Source organism: Staurois parvus, unplaced genomic scaffold (assembly GCF_062004578.1).
Source record: "Staurois parvus isolate SC_StPar_1 unplaced genomic scaffold, SC_StPar_1.0 ptg000312l, whole genome shotgun sequence".
Classification (NCBI taxonomy): domain Eukaryota; kingdom Metazoa; phylum Chordata; class Amphibia; order Anura; family Ranidae; genus Staurois; species Staurois parvus.
The window spans coordinates 980,829-1,002,104 of NW_028318108.1; the positions used below are offsets into that span (position 1 = coordinate 980,829).

Below are 21,276 nucleotides of genomic sequence, written 5' to 3' on the forward strand. Positions count from 1 at the left end.
GGCAAGGGGTTAAAATGCACTGCAGTTGTGATCTGCTGCAGGTGTCAATGTTAAGTTAACACCGCAAATGTAGGTTGCCAATGCAGTGTTTGCTTGCACCAAATCGCATGCTGTACATGTTCCATGCAATCCAGATTACAGTGCACTGTGATGCAGTGTGATTTGAGCCCATTCCAAATGAACAGGCTCAAATCGCACTGCACTGAATTGCATGTGTATTGAACAGGAACACGCTGTGCATTTCCGTGTGATTCATATTGTGAACTGAGCCTAAGGCTGTGTTCCTACAGGATTGGAGAGCTGCCAGAGCGCTTTATTGGTCCGTCTTTTTTTTTTGTAAAACCAGTATTTGAAGTGTATAAAACACACACTTCATTCATGGCAATGTACAGCAGCACAATGAGCTGCACTGCTGTACATTGCCATGCGATTTGGCATGGTGCACTGTGATAAAATGCAGCATAATCTGCAGCACAGCCATAGGCAGTGTAAATGGAACACATAGAAAACAATTATTTCCTGTGTGTCCTTGCAGTAACAGATGATTTACAATACAGGAAAACGTTTGTCACTGCACTTAGTGTCATTTAGCCTCAAGACATTGCTCTATGGCACAGCCACCAGTGTTGTTCTGCAATCCTGGGCTGTCTTTTTTCCAGTGTATAGAGCAGGAAGAGCTACAACAGACAACATTGGGAAACCAATTGCAGACGAAACAGAGCAAACAAGAAAGAATGAGTCAAAAGAAATTCCAAACTGCCAACATTTAGCTAAAGACAGCCACCTTCCATTACATTTTTCATCTCATTGGACTTTAAAGGGAACCTGTCATCTTGCACTTATCTTGCTCCAAAACCTGTGACCACAACGATACTGATCCTGAGACCAGTTCTGGGACGGCCTCTTCCGTCACAGTGAAGCTGAACTCTAGTATGCAGTAACCGACAGCAACAATGTATCCCATTTCAATTTCATCAAGGCAGTAATCAATAAAAGACATTGTTCCTACAGGTTACTGCTCTTTGTTTCCTTAAATATGAACATGTAATATATTGTGGCTTACAATCCTTAAATGCGGTGGCTGCATTTGTATTCTTTTTTAGGTTTCTTTTCCTTTATTTCCACCTGGTGATTCAATCAGTAACACAGTTCCAGCCTATGCCTGGTTCACAATAGCACACAGTCACTGTTGTGCGTCTGGATGACAGAAGTCCCAATGCGCTGAATGTGGCACATCATACCGTGTACTTTTCTTTTCATGAACTAAAATGTTACACAGTGACATTTCATTAGGTGGTGTGAGGCACTGGAATGCCTTGCTCTACACTACAATGAAAACATTACTGCATGCTGCACTGCAACGCGGTGGTGTGAACCAGCCAGATAGGAGACGAGGCATCTTGTCTTGACTTGCAGTGGGACTGCAATTGAATAGCCAGCCAATGCAGTCCTACCGCACCTGATGTGAATAGGCCCTTCCAAGGTATCTCTACTTTGGATGGAGGGGCAACACAGACACCATTGGACAGCAGCATTGGTAATCTGAGGAGAAGGTATTGTTACATGGACTAGCAGATTTAGACTTCACTAACAAATTAAAGCTGAACTCCAGCTAACACTTATTAGGCAGCTAAAGCAACGTTTTTTCTTTCCTTTAACCTCTTCACGCCGGCCGCACACAAATGTGCAGCCTCTCAGCATCTGGGCCTTGACGCTGAGCGGCCGCACATTTGCGTGCAATTAACAAAAACATATGTGCTGAGAGCGCGCGCCCTGCGTGCTCCCAGCACACATGTCCGGTACTCACAGAAAGGTCCCGATCTCCTCTTTCGATTGGGACCTTTCCCGATCATGTGACCGCCGTGACGGTGAATCACGGCGGTCACATGACCTTACAACCCCGCCCTGCCTCCCCTCTTCTGAAACCCTTAAAGGGCCGGCGCCAAGGGGTTAAGTATAAAGGTTACATGTGATGAATAATAGCTGACCATAGTAAGTGGTTTGTCTCATCCCTCTAACTGACACTTTTACACAAAAAACTGGTCAGTTAGAGGAGGTTGAAAAATAACAGACTTGCTGGCTGGATCAACAGGTGAAAAGAAAGGCTAAAAGCTTAAAAAAAGATAACAAATTATTCCACCACATCTAAGAATTAGTAAGCTGCAATGTAAAATAGTTTTGGTTTTGAGTTTAATATAGCTTTAAACTTCAAACTTTCCTTTTTCATCAATGCTTAGCATGGCACAACATACTACTTCTGCTCTAAGTCCTGGAAGAGTAAATATAATATATATATATCCTAGAAGAGTATATAGTATATCCTAGAAGAGTAAATATTATATATATATATATATATCCTAGAATAGTATATAATATATCCTACAAGAGTAATTATAATGTGTATATATATATATATATATCCTAGAAGAGTATATAATATATCCTACAAGAGTAATTATAATGTATATATATATATATATATATATATATATATATATATATCTATCCTAGAAGAGTATATAATATATCCTAGAAGAGTATATATATATATATATATATATATATATATATATACTAGAAGAGTAAATATAATATATATATCCTAGAAGAGTATATAATATATCCTACAAGAGTAATTATAATGTATATATATATATATATATATATCTATCCTAGAAGAGTATATATATATATATATATATATATATATATATATATATCCTAGAAGAGTAAATATAATATATATATCCTAGAAGAGTATATAATATATCCTAGAGGAGTAAACATAATATATATATCCTAGAAGAGTAAATATAACTACATATTATACATCCTTGCACAATATGTCAGCAACCTCTTAAATAATTTTATTATACAGGATTCATATAGTGCTGTATATAGCAGTGTACTTTGAATTATGGAAATGCTGCCTATATGAAACCGAACAACTATGTAAATCCAATAATCCAACAATAGATCAAACGCTTTCCATGAAATACTACCACCTATACTGACCTTCGTACAGACAATTATCACTCTGGATGATGTCATGCATTCTTGTAGCACTGTGTACACTATATGCAAATAAGTGTCATCCTGGACAGAGCAGATGCCGCCAACAGAGATTGGACCTGGTGCTCTTTTTCTATTGAACCACAAACAAATACAGTACTATTACCACTGATAGCAATAGAACATTTCTGACCGATGACTTCTTACCTGAACCTGCATAATATGGAATGAGCTTGGAGGCTGGCCTGGTCATCTTACATGTACTTATTGAACAGTGAGCAGCTTGAGATGAAGTATGTCAGAATCCTCCCAGTTTTGGGATGGACATGGACAATAGTTGACACAAGGCATTCTGCTGGAATTTACACATTGTATAATATGTCTGAGGAAGCAGTACCGGGGTGTAGAAATTAATGCTAGCCAGGCAACGTCAGCAAGATGCAAAGTCCACAGTAATAGTCTTAAATGTTGGCATTTTAATGTTCAATCTCCCACCTGACAAAGGGAAATGAATTGTGTCTTCACAGGATCATCTCTATAAAAGATAAGGTATTGATAATGAATTCCTAAACTTTTATGTGTCTAAATGACTTTATGGTCTCTTATCTCTGGGGATAGACTGCATTCAGGCACCTTGTATTGAAATGTATAGCTTGAAGGCCTCTCTATAGAGAAACTGATCTAATCTGGAACCTGCCATCTGATAAAAATATTTTGTACAAAATAATAAATGAACAAGTCATAGATCTCAGAAAATAACATAAAGGGGGTACACAGCTGTTCCCAAACGCAAGTATCACAGTAACCACTGCAAACGCTCCAGAAAGCCACTAATTAGTCTTTATCCTGAGACATCATACTCTTCCGCTTGGGCAAAAGTTATCTTGACTTAAATAATTTCATGAATGTAGGTAACATATAGTTAGTCTGGCTGAAAAAAGACAGAAGTCCATCCAGTTCAACCAAAAAAAAAGTTATAATCCTATACCCACAGTTGATCCAGAGGAAGGCAGAAAAATCCAGCAAAGCACGATCCAATTTGCTCATGCTGGGAACAAAATTCCTTCCTGATCCCCTGAGAGGCAATCGGATATTCCCTGGATCAAAGTTACCTATAAATGTTAGTATCCAGTTCAGGGGCAGACTGACAACTCATGGGGCCCCCGGGCAATAGGGGATCATGAGGCCCCTGTGTCCTTGCCCAAACTCAAAAAAGCCTATGATAAAGGTACCAGGGGCATCTCATGGGGCCCCCTACTGACCCCGGGCCCTCGGGCAATGCCTGAGTTTCCAAATGGTCAGTTCGCCCCTGATCCAGTTATATTCGGTGTATCTAAGAAACAATCCAGGCCAACCCAGCTCTCACTGTGAAAGTGACATTATTGGCAAAGCATGATTTTTCTCTTTTTTTTTTTCTTTTAAGGTAGCATACTGCTTTCAGGTATATCTGCTACTAGAAATCAACCATCCCCCAACCATTACCCACACCAGATCCTTCGAGATCTCCTCTCCCAACCACAAATCTGCTTAGCTCCCTCTTGTACCCAAGCTTTTTTTCTCTCTTTTTGCAGTCTCCTTACTTTCTGATTGCTAGACAGGCAGCTGTGGTTTCCTTCTGCAGTTTTCTGTGCCATCTATGTTGTACATGTTGTTCTTTCCTACCATCACTCTTCATATTATTGCCACAGATTAATCCACTCTTAGTAAAAATGGTTTAATTAGAGTATTGCTGTCTATGATGGTCATTGCCTACAATGAAATGAGTACAAGCCTCTTTTTCGGCTTTGTATTATATATCTTGATGTGAGCTGTCAGGGTAATACTATCAACTGGACCTGTCAAGCTGTACTATAACTTCCATTGAAAAGCAATCTATGAATGGAGGACAGGTGGATGCAAGGTCTGCCTCCTCCATTCATAGATAGCTTTTTATTGATGGAAGCTATTGTAGAGCCTCTATGAAAAGAAGAAAGAGATGGAAAGGGTGGGTATAACCTACACCAGGGGGTCTCAACCTTTTGAAGAGTGAAGGCCACTTAAGTGATTTGGTAACCAGTCATGGGCCACAATGAAATAAAATGGTTCAGAATTTCAGTTTTTTTATTTAGAATATCATAATGAACATTTTCCTCCTGCAGCCGCTGAATGCTGGTGGGCAGGAGAGAAGGAGAAGGTAGGTTGCATGGGTTCCCTGCAGCATGGGGGAGGGTCACCATACTGACCCCTGACACTACACCAGTTTTTGGGCTTGTGTGGTAAAAACACATCTCAAACATGGGGTTTTACTGCCAAAAAGCGCAAATGTTAACGAGCCCTTACTGTCCTGAGCCACCTATAAGGCTGTTTTCACACTGATGTGCTGCAGTTTACCCATAACGTGGCAGTGCATTTGTGGCTTTCCTGTAGGTTAGCTGTACTCTGCAATAGACTTCAATTATATCTTGAGGATATGGTGCACTTTCTGAAAGCGCACCATAACTTCTGCATTCAGGAGTTTTGGTATGCTTTCAGAAAGCGCACCAAACCTGCAGGATATAAAAGAAGTGTGCTTCCCTGGTTTGAGGCCGAGGGCCACATCAAAGGGCTCTGAGGACTACAGGTTGAGCACCCATGGTCTACACTCTTGACAAGTACCTATGACAAGTCTAGTGGCTGTAATAACACCTGCAGCATTGGAATATTACCGCTGGGTGGTGGGGTGGGGGGCAGTGGTGTATTTTGGTTTTGTGCTGCCCTAGGCAAGACTAAAATCGGGCATCCCCCCCCAGCATCTAAATTTGTCCCCCCTTTCATCTGTAAACTCTACCCCTTCCTCTATAGGCTCCACCTCTTCCTATTAGAGCTCTGCCCACTGACAACGATGGGCCGCTATTCCTCCCACTGATACCAATGATGGGGCACGATTCCTCCAACTGATACCAATGATGGGGCACTATTCTTCCCAATGACACTAATGATGAAGTACTATTCCTCACACTGACACTAATGATGGGACACTATTCCTCCCACTGATACCAATGATGGTGCCCCATCATTAGTGTCAGTGTGAGAAATAGTACTCCATCATTAGTGTCATTGGGAAGAATCGTGCCCCATCATTAGTGTCAGTGGGAGGAATCGTGCCCCATCATTGGTGTCAGTGGGAGGAATCGTGCCCCATCATTGGTGTCAGTTGGAGGAATCGTGCCCCATCATTGGTGTCAGTGGGAGGAATCTTGCCCCATCACTGGTGTCATTGGGAGGAATCGTGCCCCATCATTGGTGTCAGTGGGAGGAATCTTGCCCCATCACTGGTGTCATTGGGAGGAATCGTGCCCCATCATTGGTGTCAGTGGGAGGAATCGTGCCCCATCATTGGTGTCAGAGGGAGGAATCGTGCCCCATCATTGGTATCAGTGGGAGGAAGTGCCCCATCATTGGTGTCAGTGGGAGGAATAGTGCCCCATCTTTGGTGTCAGTGGGAGGAAGTGCCCCATCATTGGTGTCAGTGGGAGGGAATACTGCCCCATCATTGGTGTCAGTGGGAGGCATAGTGTCCCATCATTGGTGTCACGTGGAGGAATAGTGTCCCATCATTGGTGTCAGTGGGAGGAATAGTGCCCCATCATTGGTGTCAGTGGGAGTAAAAGTGCCCCCTCATTGGTGTCAGTGACACCAATGAGGGGGCACTATTCCTCCCACACTGACACTAATGATGGGGCACTATTACTCCCACTGACACCAATTATACTTACATCGCTGTGCTGACCCCTGCTCCAGCCCGGGCTCCCTCCTTCAGGCACAGACACTTACCCATCAGCTATCTTCCTTCTCCAGCCGCCCTCCTCCTCTTCACCGGCTCCAGCTGCTCCCTCACTCGATCTTCAATCTTCGCGCTGCTGCTCAGCTCCTCCTCTCCAAGCTCCGCCTCCTCGCCTGTGATTGGCTGCCTGTATGCCTTTTCTGAGCTACAGATCTGGCGGCCAATCTCCGGCTAGGAGGCGGAGCTTGCAGAGGGAGGGGAAGGCTGCCCAGTGATCCCAGGGGTGTGGCCAGATTTGAGGGGCGGCTTGTCATCCCGCCCACATTGCGATCAAGATATAGGAAGATGAAGACACCGGACGGACACCCTCTGCACCCCTCCTCCAGCAGCGCCTTGTGGCCCGGATTGACGTGGGACATGGAGTCACGGACACAGGTAAGACACAGCAGCTCCTGTCCCTTTCCCACGGAAGTGTCCCTTCTGTGGTTAAGGGGGAGGACGGCACTTCCGCCGTGCTGCCCCCCTGAAAAGTGCCGCCCTAGGCAAATGCCTTGTTTGTCCAGCAAATACGCCCCTGGTGGGGGGGGCAGGGGGCAAGAGGCAGAAGAATGATGATTTCTACTAGTACAGCTGGCAGCAGCACAAGGGACACGCCTCACTAAACGTATGCACTATCCCTTGTGCTGATTTAAAAAAAAAAACATTATATCCAAACTTAGGCTTTAAAGACCAACCTCAGGTAGTCCCATATATTGTATATACAGTGTATTATACTATCTCTTATAGAAGACAGCAATGTTCAATGTTTAATGCATACCTGCAATCCAGCGTCCAATGATTGACCCTTACAAACTTTCCCAGATAATCATTTATTACTGTTTATAACACAATTTAAAGTAGAAAAACAAAGCTGACCTTTCACACACTTTTCTAGTATCTAGTACTTTGATGAGACAGATGGGACAGGACACATTACCACAGACTCAGCAACTCAAAGGGCCAACTTAACTGTGCAAACAGATTCTTTCCCTATTCATTTCTTCCTGATCCATCTGCAGGGTATTAAGGCAAGTTACAGTCAGAATATATGGATTTTCCAGTATATGATCATTTTAGGAAAGTGTTTGCAGCAGGATTTCTGTAACCTGAGCCTGCAGTCCTGGGCAGACAACTGTGACAGTTATGCAGAGATTTGAGTCCCCAGCAGATGGGGAAATACATCATTCACATGTAGTAAACCTGCTTTATAATCTACTGTATCTCCGTTTTGTACTGCAACAGCAAGACTGATAAATCTCCCGTAACCAAAGCATTTTGGAGCATGGAGGACAGTTGATATATAAGATCTGTCACATTTTGCATGTGCTCCAAGCCACAGTGCCTACAATATGGTACAACTATTATAAATATGGACAGAAATGACTCTTGGTCCTGGACGATGCTACCATCGCCTTAACCACTTGCCTACTGGGCACTATTACCCCCTTCCTGCCCAGGCCAATTTTCAGGTTTCAGTGTTGTCACACTTTGAATGACAATTGTGCAGTCATGCAACACTGTACCCAAACAAACTAAGAACGACTGAAAAGTTTGAAAGAAAAAGTTTTTCCTCAGTTTCTGTTTTAAAATTTTGTAAATAAGTAATTTTTCTCCTTCACTGATGTGTGCTAATGAGGCTGCAGTGATGGGCACTGATAGGCGGAATTGATGAGGAGGCACTGGTAGGTGACACTGATGGGCACTGACAGGCATCACTGATGGGCACTGAAAGGCAGCACTCATATATGGCACTGATAGGTGGCACTGATAGGCAGCACTGACTGGCACTGATAGGTGGCACTGACTGGAACTGTTAGGCGACACTGATTGGCGGCACTGACTGGCACTGATAGGCGGCACTGACTGGCACTGATAGGCAGCACTGACTGGCACTGATAGGCGGCACTGACTGGCACTGATAGGCAGCACTGACTGGCACTGATAGGCGGCACTGACTGGCACTGATAGGCAGCACTGACTGGCACCGATAGGCGGCACTGACTGGCACTGACAGGCAGCACTGACTGGCACTTATGGGCACTGATAAGCGGTACTGACTGGCACTTATGGGCACTGATTGGCACTGATAGGCGGCACTGATTGGCAGCACTGACAGGCATCACTGACTGGCACTGATAGGCGGCACTGACTGGCACTGATAGTTGGCACTGAAAGGCAGCTCTGATGGGCACTGATATGTGGCATTGATATGCACTGGTAAGGCACTGATATGTGGCATTGAGAAATTGAGCCAGGTATAACTTTATCAAGCTCTTATTGCTGTTTTTGTCTTTGCTGTGGACATTCACCCCTATATTTGTTCTGTGACAATTGTCACAGTGACAGAAAGTGAAAGGAAATCCAAAACATTAGTGTGTCACCAGAACAATAAGTGAGAGCAAATCTTCCAAATGGGACAGTTTTAGTGAAAATGTCTAAGGGGAGAATTCCCATCCCTTACACAGTAACTTAAATCCAAGCAAATTATTCTTCCGGTAAACTTGTCATACCCTTGGGAATTCAAACTGAGCATATCCTAAGAGACCTTTCAAGCGGGTGTCCATTCCAGTCAGCAGAGTATCCCCCTGTGGAACAGGAGCAGAACAGTCTGCCCATAGACTGACACTGTGTGAAAGGGGCCTAAGACAGTGGATGAGCACAGGTAACGTTCCATAAAACCTTACATTCAAACAGTCAATCTGCAGACAGCTGATGTTATATGCAAATCTCAACTTTTCCTGCATAGGACATACTTGACTCCAATTCCCCTGCCTCTCTATTGGCCCTTTAATGCGATGGGTAACCTTACTGCAACCTTGTGATTGAGCACGAGATCATGTGAAACCCGTTAACAGGTCCAGTATACATGTCCTGGAGTTTTGTGTGTCCTATGGATCAATAAATATTCACTATAAATGGTAAAGGTATGTGAGCACACTAAGATGAGGGCAAAAAACAGCAGCTATGCACAAAGGTAACCAAGATAAAACCTCAATCAAACAATACAATAATGGTGCAACACTAAAAATATTAAGACCATAAAAACTGATAAAAGGGTAATGCATAAAAGTTTATAAATGAGCATAAAATGGTTAACAGTTGAAAGGTGACTTTCAGTGCTCCTAAAGTGCCTGTTTTCCTGGTGGGTGGGTGCTTGTGCAATAATTGTGGGAGAATTATCACCAGACACGCAATGTAAATGCGCCCATAAACATAAATCCAGATGTCATCAGGGTATCTTCAGGGTAAGTCAGGTACTGGGGTAACTTCCCTCTGAAGGGTGGAATGGTACATCAAATGGATCCTGGGGCTTTAAATGGTGATACAAAATCAGCCAGAGCTCCCCTTAAGGGATGAGTGGGTGCTCTTAGGATGTGCAGGAGGCTCCCTCTCTGGATACTGGGATGGATCTTGTGCAGGGTGTTGGAAATTTAATACTCCGTATTCCTTGCTTCAGCAGGCTTCCTCCATGCTATTTTACCAGTCAACCAACGCCTCTTCTCTAATGCTCCAGGCAGCGGTCATATAGTATCATCTTTAGGTACAATACAGGACCTGCATTCTACAAGAGGATGGCAAGAGTCTGCCCACAGATTTGAAGGAGAGCACTGAAGTCTGCTGGAGTGAGCCATATATTCACTATACTCATCAATCCTCCAGTGTGCGGCTGACCCTTCTTCCTATTGCATCGTGTGTGGTGGTGAGCCAGAGCCGGCACCTGTCGTGGATTGTTTGCCTGAGTGGTATACCTCTGTTCTTTGACCTCACTGACCAGTATCAAGGATTGATAAGCAGGAGGGAAGGCTTGAACTTTACATGAACAAGTCTAGATTTACATATTATTTTTGCTGCTTTTATATCCAGTTTCAGTTGCTCATGGTTGTTCAGGTTCACTTTAATACACCCAATTAAATAAACAGCCTGATAGATGATACTTTGGTTAAAAAATGTATAATCAGAGGGCCAATCTGGCAGTGCATGGGGTACAAAAATGTAAGCAAACCAGCTTTCCCTGTCCCAAAACATGACATGTTCAGCTTTACTAAATGTTTGTGCTTTTTTCTGTTTGGGGGGTCAGTGTAGCTGAACTGTAAGCATCACTAGTCACAAAGTGATGGGTTTAAAGTCAGATAACTCTGCCTTTATCAGTTTTGACTAGTCAAGTCTGTTGGGTAGGTACAGCATGGTGTGTCGGCAGTAAATACACAGAGGTCTAGAGTGCAGTAACCAATGTAATGAAGAACTTGCAAACAGTACAACAACCTGGTGGGGTAGCTCACTGATCTGGGAACTTACAGTCAATGCAGCAGAGAGGCAGCGGTAGTAGACCTGAACTGAAGGCAGCGCCTGCCAAGGGGGATGGAATGAGGCATGGCTGGTCCAGCCCAAAAGGGAGCTTGCTGAAGTGCAGACGTAGGCACTGAGCTGTCCCTACTCCTCTGGAACCTGTCCCTACCACTAGTGCTATCCCTGACAGATGGGTATGCTCTCTCTACAATAGCCATTTCACAAATGCGCACCAAAACCTAGTGGCAGGGTCTCTAAAAAGACCCAAGACATCTGCCACAGTTACCTGGATGCAATGTAGCCAACTGAAATGCTGCTCCAGGGAACCAAGGGAAACATAGAGAAACCAAGCTTCTCTTGACTTCTACCTCCAGCTGTACTGCTGCTCTGGCTGAGTGCCACTTACAGTGGAAAAACTAGACTGCACCTGCTTACAAGTCAATGATCAAATCTACAGTATGCAGTTTTCTAACCATTATCAGAACTAGGCCACAAAGCAATGGAAGCAGGTGGCCTGATTTGGTGAATTCAAGAATGGTTTGAGGAACACAACAACAAGTTCAAGGTGTTGCCTTGACCTTTAAATTCTCCAAATCCCAGTCCAGTTGAGCATCTGTGGGATGTGCTGGAAAGTCTGATCCATGGAGGACCCACCTCACAACTTAAAGGACTTTAACCCCTAGATGCCGAGCGCACACAAATATGTGGCCTTTCGGCATCTAGGCCTTGACGCCAAGGGGCTGCATATTTGCATACCATTTGAAAATACATATGTGCTGAGAGCGCGCGCCCTGCGTGCTCCTAGCACATATGTCAGTGACTCACGGAAAGGTCACGATCTCCCCTTGCGATCGGGACCTTTTTCGATCATGTGACTGCCGTGACAGCAAATCACGGCGGTCACATGACCCTAAAACTCCACCCTGCCTCCCCGCTTCTGAAACCTCTTAAAGGGCCAGGAGGTGCCGGTGCCAAGGGGTTAAGGATCTGCTACTGATGGCTTGGTGCCAGATACCACAGCATATCTTTGGAGGTGTAATGGATTCCATGCCTTGACAGGTTATGTAGATGGGAGATAATTAACCCACCAGCATGTCTTTGACATGTGGGACAAAACCCAGGGTATCCCAGGGAAACCCACAAAAAGCACAGGGGAAATACAAACTCCATGCAAATAGTGTCATGACCGGGATTCAAACTGGAGACCCCAGTGCTACATTACTGTTCAATTTCCTGTATCAACCTCTGACTATGTACACTCATTGGCCACTTTATTAGGTGCACCTGTTCAATTGCTTAATAACACATATTACTAATCAGCCAATCACATGGCAGCAACTCAATGCATTTAGGCATGAAGACATGGTGAAGACGACTTGCTGAAGTTCAAACCAAGCATCAGAATGGGGAAGAAAGGGGATTTAATTGACTTTGAATATAGCATGGCTGTTGGTGTCAAACAGGCTGGTCTGGGTATTTCAAAAACTGCTGATCTACTGGGATTTTCATGCACAACTGTCTCTAAGGTTTACAGAGAATGGTCCGAAAAGAGAAAATATCCAGTAGTTGTGTGGATGAAAATGCCTTGATGTCAGAGGTCAGAGGAGAATGGGCAGATTGGTTACTGCGACATTCAGATGGTAGGGTCAGAATTTGGCAAGAACAACATGAAAGCATGGATCCATCCTGCCTTGTATCAATGGTTCAGGCTGGTGGTGTAAAGGTGTGGGGGATATTTTCTTTGCACTGGATAGATGTACCTAATAATGTGGCCGGTGAGTGTATATTGTGTATGTTCTGTAAAAAAGAAAGAATTTAGAGACAATGTTAAATACAACAGTTAGTCAGTAACCAATTAACTGTTTTTTTCCTCAAATACTGGGCAGGATAGCCCTCAACAATGTGTTGACAGGTCTCACTCACAAGTGTCCCTAGCTGTTTAAATGTTCTCATTCTTCTTTTCCAGAAATACACTCATCTTCTACTTATTGGAGCTATAATATATTTTTCATGAAATCTTTTCTTTCTGTTTTTTTGACTCCTTGGAACATCTCTGTGAGTTCCCAAACCTCTCCTTTCCCCCTTCATTTCTATTTGTTTAGAATGAGCAGTGTATGTTATCTATGGTCATGTGCACTGCTCTATGCACACTACAAATCCCATAGTACATAGTCCATCTCGTGTATGAGCAAGCGGGGGTGGCTATGTTCCTACATACAGTGGGACCATGGAGGACGAAAATAGCCTCCCTCTAACAGGAAGTTGGATCCCAGCAACATAATAAAGCAGGGATAGGCAAACTTTTAGAGACTGATTTCTATCTGGAAAAGATGGAGGAAAGCAAAGATCCCGGGGGAGGGGGAGGGAGACCTTAAAAAGAAAAAAAGAACTACCAAGCCCTCAATAAAAACAATGCATAGTGTCATCTTCCCTCCTTCACATAACCATACGTAGTGTCCTCTGCCCCCCTCCCTAAGCAGTGTTTTCTGCCCCCTTCACATTACTCCCCCCCACTGTAGTGTCCTATGCCCCCCATAGTAGAGTCCTCTGTCCCTCTTCACATTACCCTCACTGCAGTGTCCTCTGGCATCCTCCCATAACAGTGTCCTCTGCCCTCCTCCCATAAAGGTGTCCTCTGCCCTCCTCCCATAAGAGTGTCCTCTGCCCTCCTCCCATAACAGTGTCCTCTGCCCTCCTCCCATAACAGTGTCCTCTGCCCTCCTCCGATAAAAGTGTCCTCTGCCCTCCTCCCATAACAGTGTCTTGTGTCCTCCTCCCATAAAAGTGTCCTCTGCTCTCCTTCCATAACAGTGTCCTGTGTCCTCCTCCCATAAAAGTGTCCTCTGCCCTCCTCCCATAACAGTGTCCTCTGCCCTCCTCCGCTAAAAGTGTCCTCTGCCCTCCTCCCATAACAGTGTCTTGTGTCCTCCTCCCATAAAAGTGTCCTCTGCTCTCCTTCCATAACAGTGTCCTGTGTCCTCCTACCATAAAAGTGTCCTCTGCTCTCCTCCCATAACAGTGTCCTCTGCCCTTCTCCCATAAAAGTGTCCTCTGCCATCCTCCCATACCAGTGTCCTGTGTCCTCCTCCCATAAAAGTGTCCTCTGCTCTCCTCCCATAACAGTGTCCTGTGTCCTCCTCCCATAAAAGTGTCCTCTGCCCTCCTCCCATAACAGTGTCCTGTGTCCTCCTCCCATAAAAGTGTCCTCTGCCCTCCTCCCATAACAGTGTTCTGTGTCCTCCTTCCATAAAAGTGTTCTCTGCTTTCCTCCCATAACATTGTCCTCTGCCCTCCTCCCATAAAAGTGTCCTCTGCCCTCCTCCCATAAAAGTGTCCTCTGCCATCCTCCCATAACAGTGTCCTCTGCCCTCTTCCCATAACAGTGTCCTCTGCTCTCCTCCCATAACAGTGTCCTCTGCCCTCCTCCCATAAAAGTATCATCTGCCCTCCTCCCATAACAGTGTCCTCTGCCCTCCTCCCATAAAAGTGTCATCTGCCCTCCTCCCATAAAAGTGTCCTCTGCCCTCCTCCCATAACAGTGTCCTCTGCCCTCCTCCCATAACAGTGTCCTCTGCCCTCCTCCCATAAAAGTGTTCTCTGCCCTCCTCCCATAACAGGGTCCTCTGCCCTCCTCCCATAACAGTGTCCTCTGCCCTCCTCCCATAAAAGTGTCCTCTGCCCTCCTCCCATAACAGTGTCCTGTGTCCTCCTCCCATAAAAGTGTCCTCTGCCCTCCTCCCATAACAGTGTCCTCTGCCCTCCTCCCATAACAGTGTCCTGTGTCCTCCTCCCATAACAGTGTCCTGTGTCCTCCTCCCATAAAAGTGTCCTCTGCCCTCCTCCCATAACAGTGTCTTGTGTCCTCCTCCTATAAAAGTGTCCTCTGCCACCCTCCCATAACATTGTCCTGTGTCCTCCTCCCATAAAAGTGTCCTCTGCCCTCCTCCCATAACAGTGTCCTCTGCCCTCCTCCCATAAAAGTGTCCTCTGCTCTCCTCCCATAACAGTGTCCTGTGTCCTCCTCCCATAACAGTGTCCTCTGCCCTCCTCCCATAAAAGTGTCCTCTGCCCTCCTCCCATAACAGTGTCCTCTGCCCTCCTCCCATAACAGTGTCCTCTGCCCTCCTCCCATAAAAGTGTCCTCTGCCCTCCTCCCATAACAGTGTCCTGTGCCCCCCCTGTAGTGTCCTCTACCCCCTTTACAACCTCCCCCCATGTAGTGGCCTCTACCTCCCAATAGCAGTGTCCTGTGCCCCACCTAAAGCAGCATTGTCTGCTCTCCCTTCACATCACCCCATCACTTCCCCAACTGTAGTGTCTTCTTCCCCTCTACACCCCCCCCACACACACACACACGCGCGCACACATGTACACACACATGCGCACTGTAGGTAGCAGTCTCCTACCTTACATTGGTGAACACTGTGCAGCTGAGCGAAGAGTGAGAGGTGTCACAGTACTGCATGGAGGGTGGGAGCGGGAGCTGCCAGAGTTAACTTCTCATGTGAACAAGCCGGTGATTGGTTGCTAAGACCGCCCAGCTTCCTAGCAACCAATAACCCGCTGGTTAATGTGAACAATTAACTCCAGCAGCTCCTGTCTGTACAGTGATATGTCCTGCTCTGCAGTGGGGGGCGGGGGGTGGCAGAAGGAGCAGAAGGACTGGGAAGGCAGGGGAGGACTGGCAAAGATTGGGATCGACGACTTGCCGACCCCTGCAATAAAAGAACTGAGAGACCTGGAGATGGCTGACAGCAATAGAAGGTACTTTTTTAAGTTAGGCCTGTTTCATACTAATGCGATTGCAGATGCGACTTGAGTCACCCAGAATCGCATGACAAGGGATATAACATTGTTTTCAATGGTGTCTGTTCACATCAATGCGACTCAGCATGGATCGATTTTGGAAAAGGTTCCTGTACTTCTTTGGTGCAATCCCAGTGTAATGCTGGCCACATAGAATATACAAAGCTTATCAAAGCTACATCAAACTCACATCCAAGCTACATCCAAGTTGCATTCAAATTGCACTACATAATTGCACCATAATTCGAATCTAAATCGTATTGCATTGAACCTAGTCTTAAAATGACACCAAACTCTAGTCATTGTTAATTCAAAAAATCCCCTACTATTGCTCTCAGTCTCCTCCAATTCTCCAATGTCCTTTTATTTTTCCCTGTAATCCAGATTCCTGTTAGAGAGTGGCTACATTCATTCTTGCTCTCACTGTATGTAGAATGTAGTCACTCTCTCTTCTCACTCTCAAGATAAACTATGAGATTTGTAGTGTAGAACAGTGCATGTGATTGCAACTAATGCACACTACTCAAATGAAAGTGAGGGGAAAAAGGAGAGGTTCAGAAGCACATGGAGGATGTTACAGGAGGCAGAAAAACACAGTAAGAAACAGTTTCATGAAAAATAGATTACAGGACCACAAATTAGTGTCACTTTATTGTGTTGTTCAAGAGTGCACATTGGGGGTTATTTACTAAATATGGAGAGTGCAAAATCTGATGCAGCTCTGCACAGAAACCAATCAGCTTCCAGGTTTTATTGCCAAAGCTTCACTGAATAAGCTGAAGTTAGAAATTGATTGGCTACCAGGCACAGCTGCACCAGATTCTGAGTGCTCCAGTAACTCCCCTCCAATGAGTCATAGAAACTTAGAAAAGTAACGGCAGAAAAAGACCAAGTGGTCCATTGAGTCTGCCCATTTTTGATTTGTTCTTTTATCTGTTTTTTGTTTTTGTTTTGGGTTTTTTTTGTTAACTTTTTTGTCTGAGTATAGATCTATGCTTGTCTCATGCATGTTTGATGCTATTTACTGTTGACTGACTCACTACCTCTGCTGGAAGTCTATTCTAAGCATCAACTACCCTTTCAGTAAAGTAATACTTTCTAAGATTAGTCTTGAACTTTCCTCCAGTTAGTATAAGGTCATGTCCCCGTGTTCTTGATTTTGGTTTCGTGTTGAAAATGCTGACCTCCTGAACCATATTCATCCCCTCGATGTATTTAAAGGTTTCAGTCATGTCTCCCCTTTCCTTTCTTTCCTCCACACTGTGCATGTTAAGTTCCTGAAGCCGCTCTCAATGTTTTATCCCGCAGACCTTTCACCATGTTTGATACCCGTCTCTGGACTTCTTCCATCCTACCAATCCGATTTTTGTGAGTCCTAAGCACCAAGTAATAAATGGGATAATAGGGCTATGTAACCATGTATTGCTGTAGGAGGGGGACATAGAGGCTGACAGCAGCTGCTGTTCGGTTTTCTCAGCTCACGAGGTAGCCATGACCTGGGATACAGGAGTCCTGGAGGTAAAGCCATGCACACAATAGAGCAGTGACAACCTGTCCTGGCCACAAAGAAAAGCATTTGTGCCAATCACATCTGAATCAAAGGCTTCCCTTAACCGACAGTAACCTCACACTGCTGTGCTCCTATTGGTGGAGAGCTCAGGGACTGGAGATACAGTCTACCTATAAGATCCAGCCTTCCACAATGTATATTATCTCAATCAGTCCACTCAATTCCAGCATCAGTCAGGGTGTATGGGGGAAGGAACCAGGGACCTGAACATCTCCCCCCAATACATCCCCATACAGTGCATAGATAGACCACCCAGCAATGAGCTGGAACAAAGGACCGCATTGTTCTGCTACCCAGAAGTGTCCTTTAGCTGTCAGTGTCCTCTTGCTGTACCTGTCGTTGTCCTCTTTCTGTACCTGTCAGTGTCCTCTTGCTGTACCTGTCAGTGTCCTCTTGCTGTACCTGTCGTTGTCCTCTTTCTGTACCTGTCAGTGTCGTCTTGCTGTACCTGTCAGTGTCCTCTTGCTGTACCTGTCAGTGTCCTCTTGCTGTACCTGTCAGTGTCCTCTTGCTGTACCTGTCAGTGTCCTCTTCTCGTACCTGTCAGTGTCGTCTTGCCGTACCTGTCATTGTCCTCTTGCCGTACCTGTCAGTGTCGTCTTGCCGTACCTGTCAGTGTCCTCTTGCCGTACCTGTCAGTGTCCTCTTGCCGTACCTGTCATTGTCCTCTTGCCGTACCTGTCAGTGTCCTCTTGCCGTAGCTGTCAGTGTTCTCTTGCCGTACCTGTCAGTGTCCTCTTGCCGTACCTGTCAGTGTCCTCTTGCCGTACCTGTCATTGTCCTCTTGCCGTACCTGTCATTGTCCTCTTGCCGTACCTGTAAGTGTCCTCTTGCCGTAGCTGTAAGTGTCGTCTTGCTGTACCTGTCATTGTCCTCTTGCCGTACCTGTCAATGTCCTCTTGCCATAGCTGTAAGTGTCCTCTTGCCGTACCTGTCATTGTCCTCTTGCCGTACCTGTCATTGTCCTCTTGCCGTAGCTGTAAGTGTCCTCTTGCCGTACCTGTCATTGTCCTCTTGCCGTACCTGTCAGTGTCCTCTTGCCATACCTGTCAGTGTCCTCTTGCCGTAGCTGTCAGTGTTCTCTTGCCGTACCTGTCAGTGTTCTCTTGCCGTACCTGTCAGTGTCCTCTTGCCGTACCTGTCAGTGTCCTCTTGCCGTACCTGTCATTGTCCTCTTGCCGTACCTGTCAGTGTCCTCTTGCTGTAGCTGTCAGTGTCCTCTTGCCGTACCTGTCAGTGTCCTCTTGCTGTAGCTGTCAGTGTCCTCTTGCTGTACCTGTCATTGTCCTCTTGCTGTAGCTGTAAGTGTCCTCTTGCTGTACCTGTCATTGTCCTCTTGCTGTACCTGTCATTGTCCTCTTGCTGTACCTGTCATTGTCCTCTTGCTGTACCTGTCATTGTCCTCTTGCTGTACCTGTCAGTGTTCTCTTGTCGTACCTGTCAGTGTCCTCTTGCTGTAGCTGTCAGTGTTCTCTTGTCGTACCTGTCAGTGTCGTCTTGCTGTAGCTGTCAGTGTCCTCTTGTCGTATCTGTCAGTGTCCTCTTGTCGTAGCTGTCAGTGTCGTCTTGCTGTACCTGTCAGTGTTCTCTTGTCGTACCTGTCAGTGTTCTCTTGTCGTACCTGTCCGTGTCCTCTTGCTGTAGCTGTCAGTGTCCTCTTGCTGTAGCTGTCAGTGTCCTCTTGCTGTAGCTGTCAGTGTCGTCTTGCTGTAGCTGTCAGTGTTCTCTTGTTGTACCTGTCAGTGTCGTCTTGCTGTAGCTGTCAGTGTCCTCTTGTCGTACCTGTCATGTCGTCTTGCTGTAGCTGTCAGTGTCGTCTTGCTGTAGCTGTCAGTGTCCTCTTGCTGTAGCTGTCAGTGTCGTCTTGCTGTAGCTGTCAGTGTTCTCTTGTCGTACCTGTCAGTGTCCTCTTGTCGTACCTGCCATGTCGTCTTGCTGTAGCTGTCAGTGTCGTCTTGCTGTAGCTGTCAGTGTCCTCTTGCTGTAGCTGTCAGTGTTCTCTTGTCGTACCTGTCAGTGTCCTCTTGTCGTACCTGTCATGTCGTCTTGCTGTAGCTGTCAGTGTGGTCTAGCTGCAGGATCAGAGAGAACAACATCCACATATTATTGGTAAACAACGTGCGGCACATCTGTGTACACATCACACTGAGCCTGCTAGACGAAGGGCCCTGAGAAGGCACAGATCCCCACAGAGGTGTGATTGCTGTACACATGTGTGCCCCCCAGGAACATGCAATGGCTGCCAGGCTCGGAGTCTACAATCACCTCCCCCCCCTCCTGACCCTGAACGTCACACGTCTGACAGCTGTACCTGGTCCCCGGTGCAGGGTCCGCTCTCCGTTCAGATGCTCGCCCATAGACAGCCTGTCCCCGTCCCCAGCATCTCCCTGGCTGCAGCCCCGGCTGCCCGGCTCCCTCTAGACGAGTCCATGGTGTGCGGGGGGCTGGAGAGCCGACACCACCGAAGGGGGCAGGAGAGCCGACACCACCGAAGGGGGCAGGAGAGCCGACACCGCCGCTGCAGCTCAGCCTCGTCCGCCCTCATTCCCGGATCGGCGGCTCCAGCTCCGCTCTGACAGCTCCGCACTCTCTCCCAGCCATACCGGCTCATTCTGGTTCCCAGAGAGGAAAATAGCTGAACGATGTGTGCAAACATCTCACAAGCACACTCTTGTGGCAGGATGGGGAGCCGGAGTCCAGGCTGCTGCTAGGGACACGGATACCAGGGACTGGGGTGTACCTATGTAATGTGTACTACACCTCCTACACCTGGGGCACACTGTAAATGAGTATTATCACATGTGTACACTGTACCGGAGTATTGTCACATGTGTACACTGTACCGGAGTATTGTCACATGTACACTGTACCAGAGTATTATCACATGTACACTGTACCAGAGTATTATCACATGTACACTGACCGGAGTATTATCACATGTGTACACTGTACCGGAGTATTATCACATGTGTACACTGTACCAGAGTATTATCACGTGTACACTGACCGGAGTATTATCACGTGTACACTGACCGGAGTATTATCACATGTACACTGTACCGGAGTATTATCACATGTGTACACTGTACCGGAGTATTATCACATGTGTACACTGTACCGGAGTATTATCACATGTACACTGTACCAGAGTATTATCACATGTACACTGTACCGGAGTATTATCACATGTACACTGTACCAGAGTATTATCACATGTACACTGTACCAGAGTATTATCACGTGTACACTGTACCAGAGTATTATCACATGTACACTGACCGGAGTATTATCACTTGTACACTGTACCGGAGTATTATCACATGTGTACACTGTACCAGAGTATTATCACGTGTACACTGACCGGAGTATTATCACGTGTACACTGACCGGAGTATTATCACATGTGTACACTGTACCGGAGTATTGTCACATGTACACTGTACCGGAGTATTGTCACATGTACACTGTACCGGAGTATTATCACATGTACACTGTACCAGAGTATTATCACGTGTACACTGTACCAGAGTATTATCACATGTACACTGTACCGGAGTATTATCACATGTACACTGTACCAGAGTATTATCACATGTACACTGTACCAGAGTATTATCACGTGTACACTGTACCAGAGTATTATCACATGTACACTGACCGGAGTATTATCACTTGTACACTGTACCGGAGTATTATCACATGTGTACACTGTACCAGAGTATTATCACGTGTACACTGACCGGAGTATTATCACGTGTACACTGACCGGAGTATTATCACGTGTACACTGACCGGAGTATTATCACTTGTACACTGTACC

At 45.8% G+C, this 21,276-nt stretch overlaps 1 protein-coding gene across 2 annotated transcripts in view; it reads right to left on the bottom strand.

The window, feature by feature from the left end:
* The window catches only part of SLC16A14 (solute carrier family 16 member 14), a 56,285-nt gene extending 36,209 nt beyond the window's left edge, over positions 1 to 20,076 (bottom strand). Inside the window, exon 1 of one of the 2 annotated variants that reach the window (XM_089683508.1) lies at positions 19,768 to 20,076. Coding sequence is in view for 1 of the 2 variants with exons in the window: in XM_089683507.1 (XP_089539633.1) it covers positions 3,220 to 3,231 (12 nt within the window). In the remaining variant the exon portion in view is untranslated. Of the gene's footprint in view, positions 1 to 3,219; positions 3,242 to 19,767 lie in introns of those variants that run through there. The other variant, XM_089683507.1, reaches the window with a different exon arrangement.
* Between the last annotated feature and the right edge of the window lie 1,200 nt (positions 20,077 to 21,276).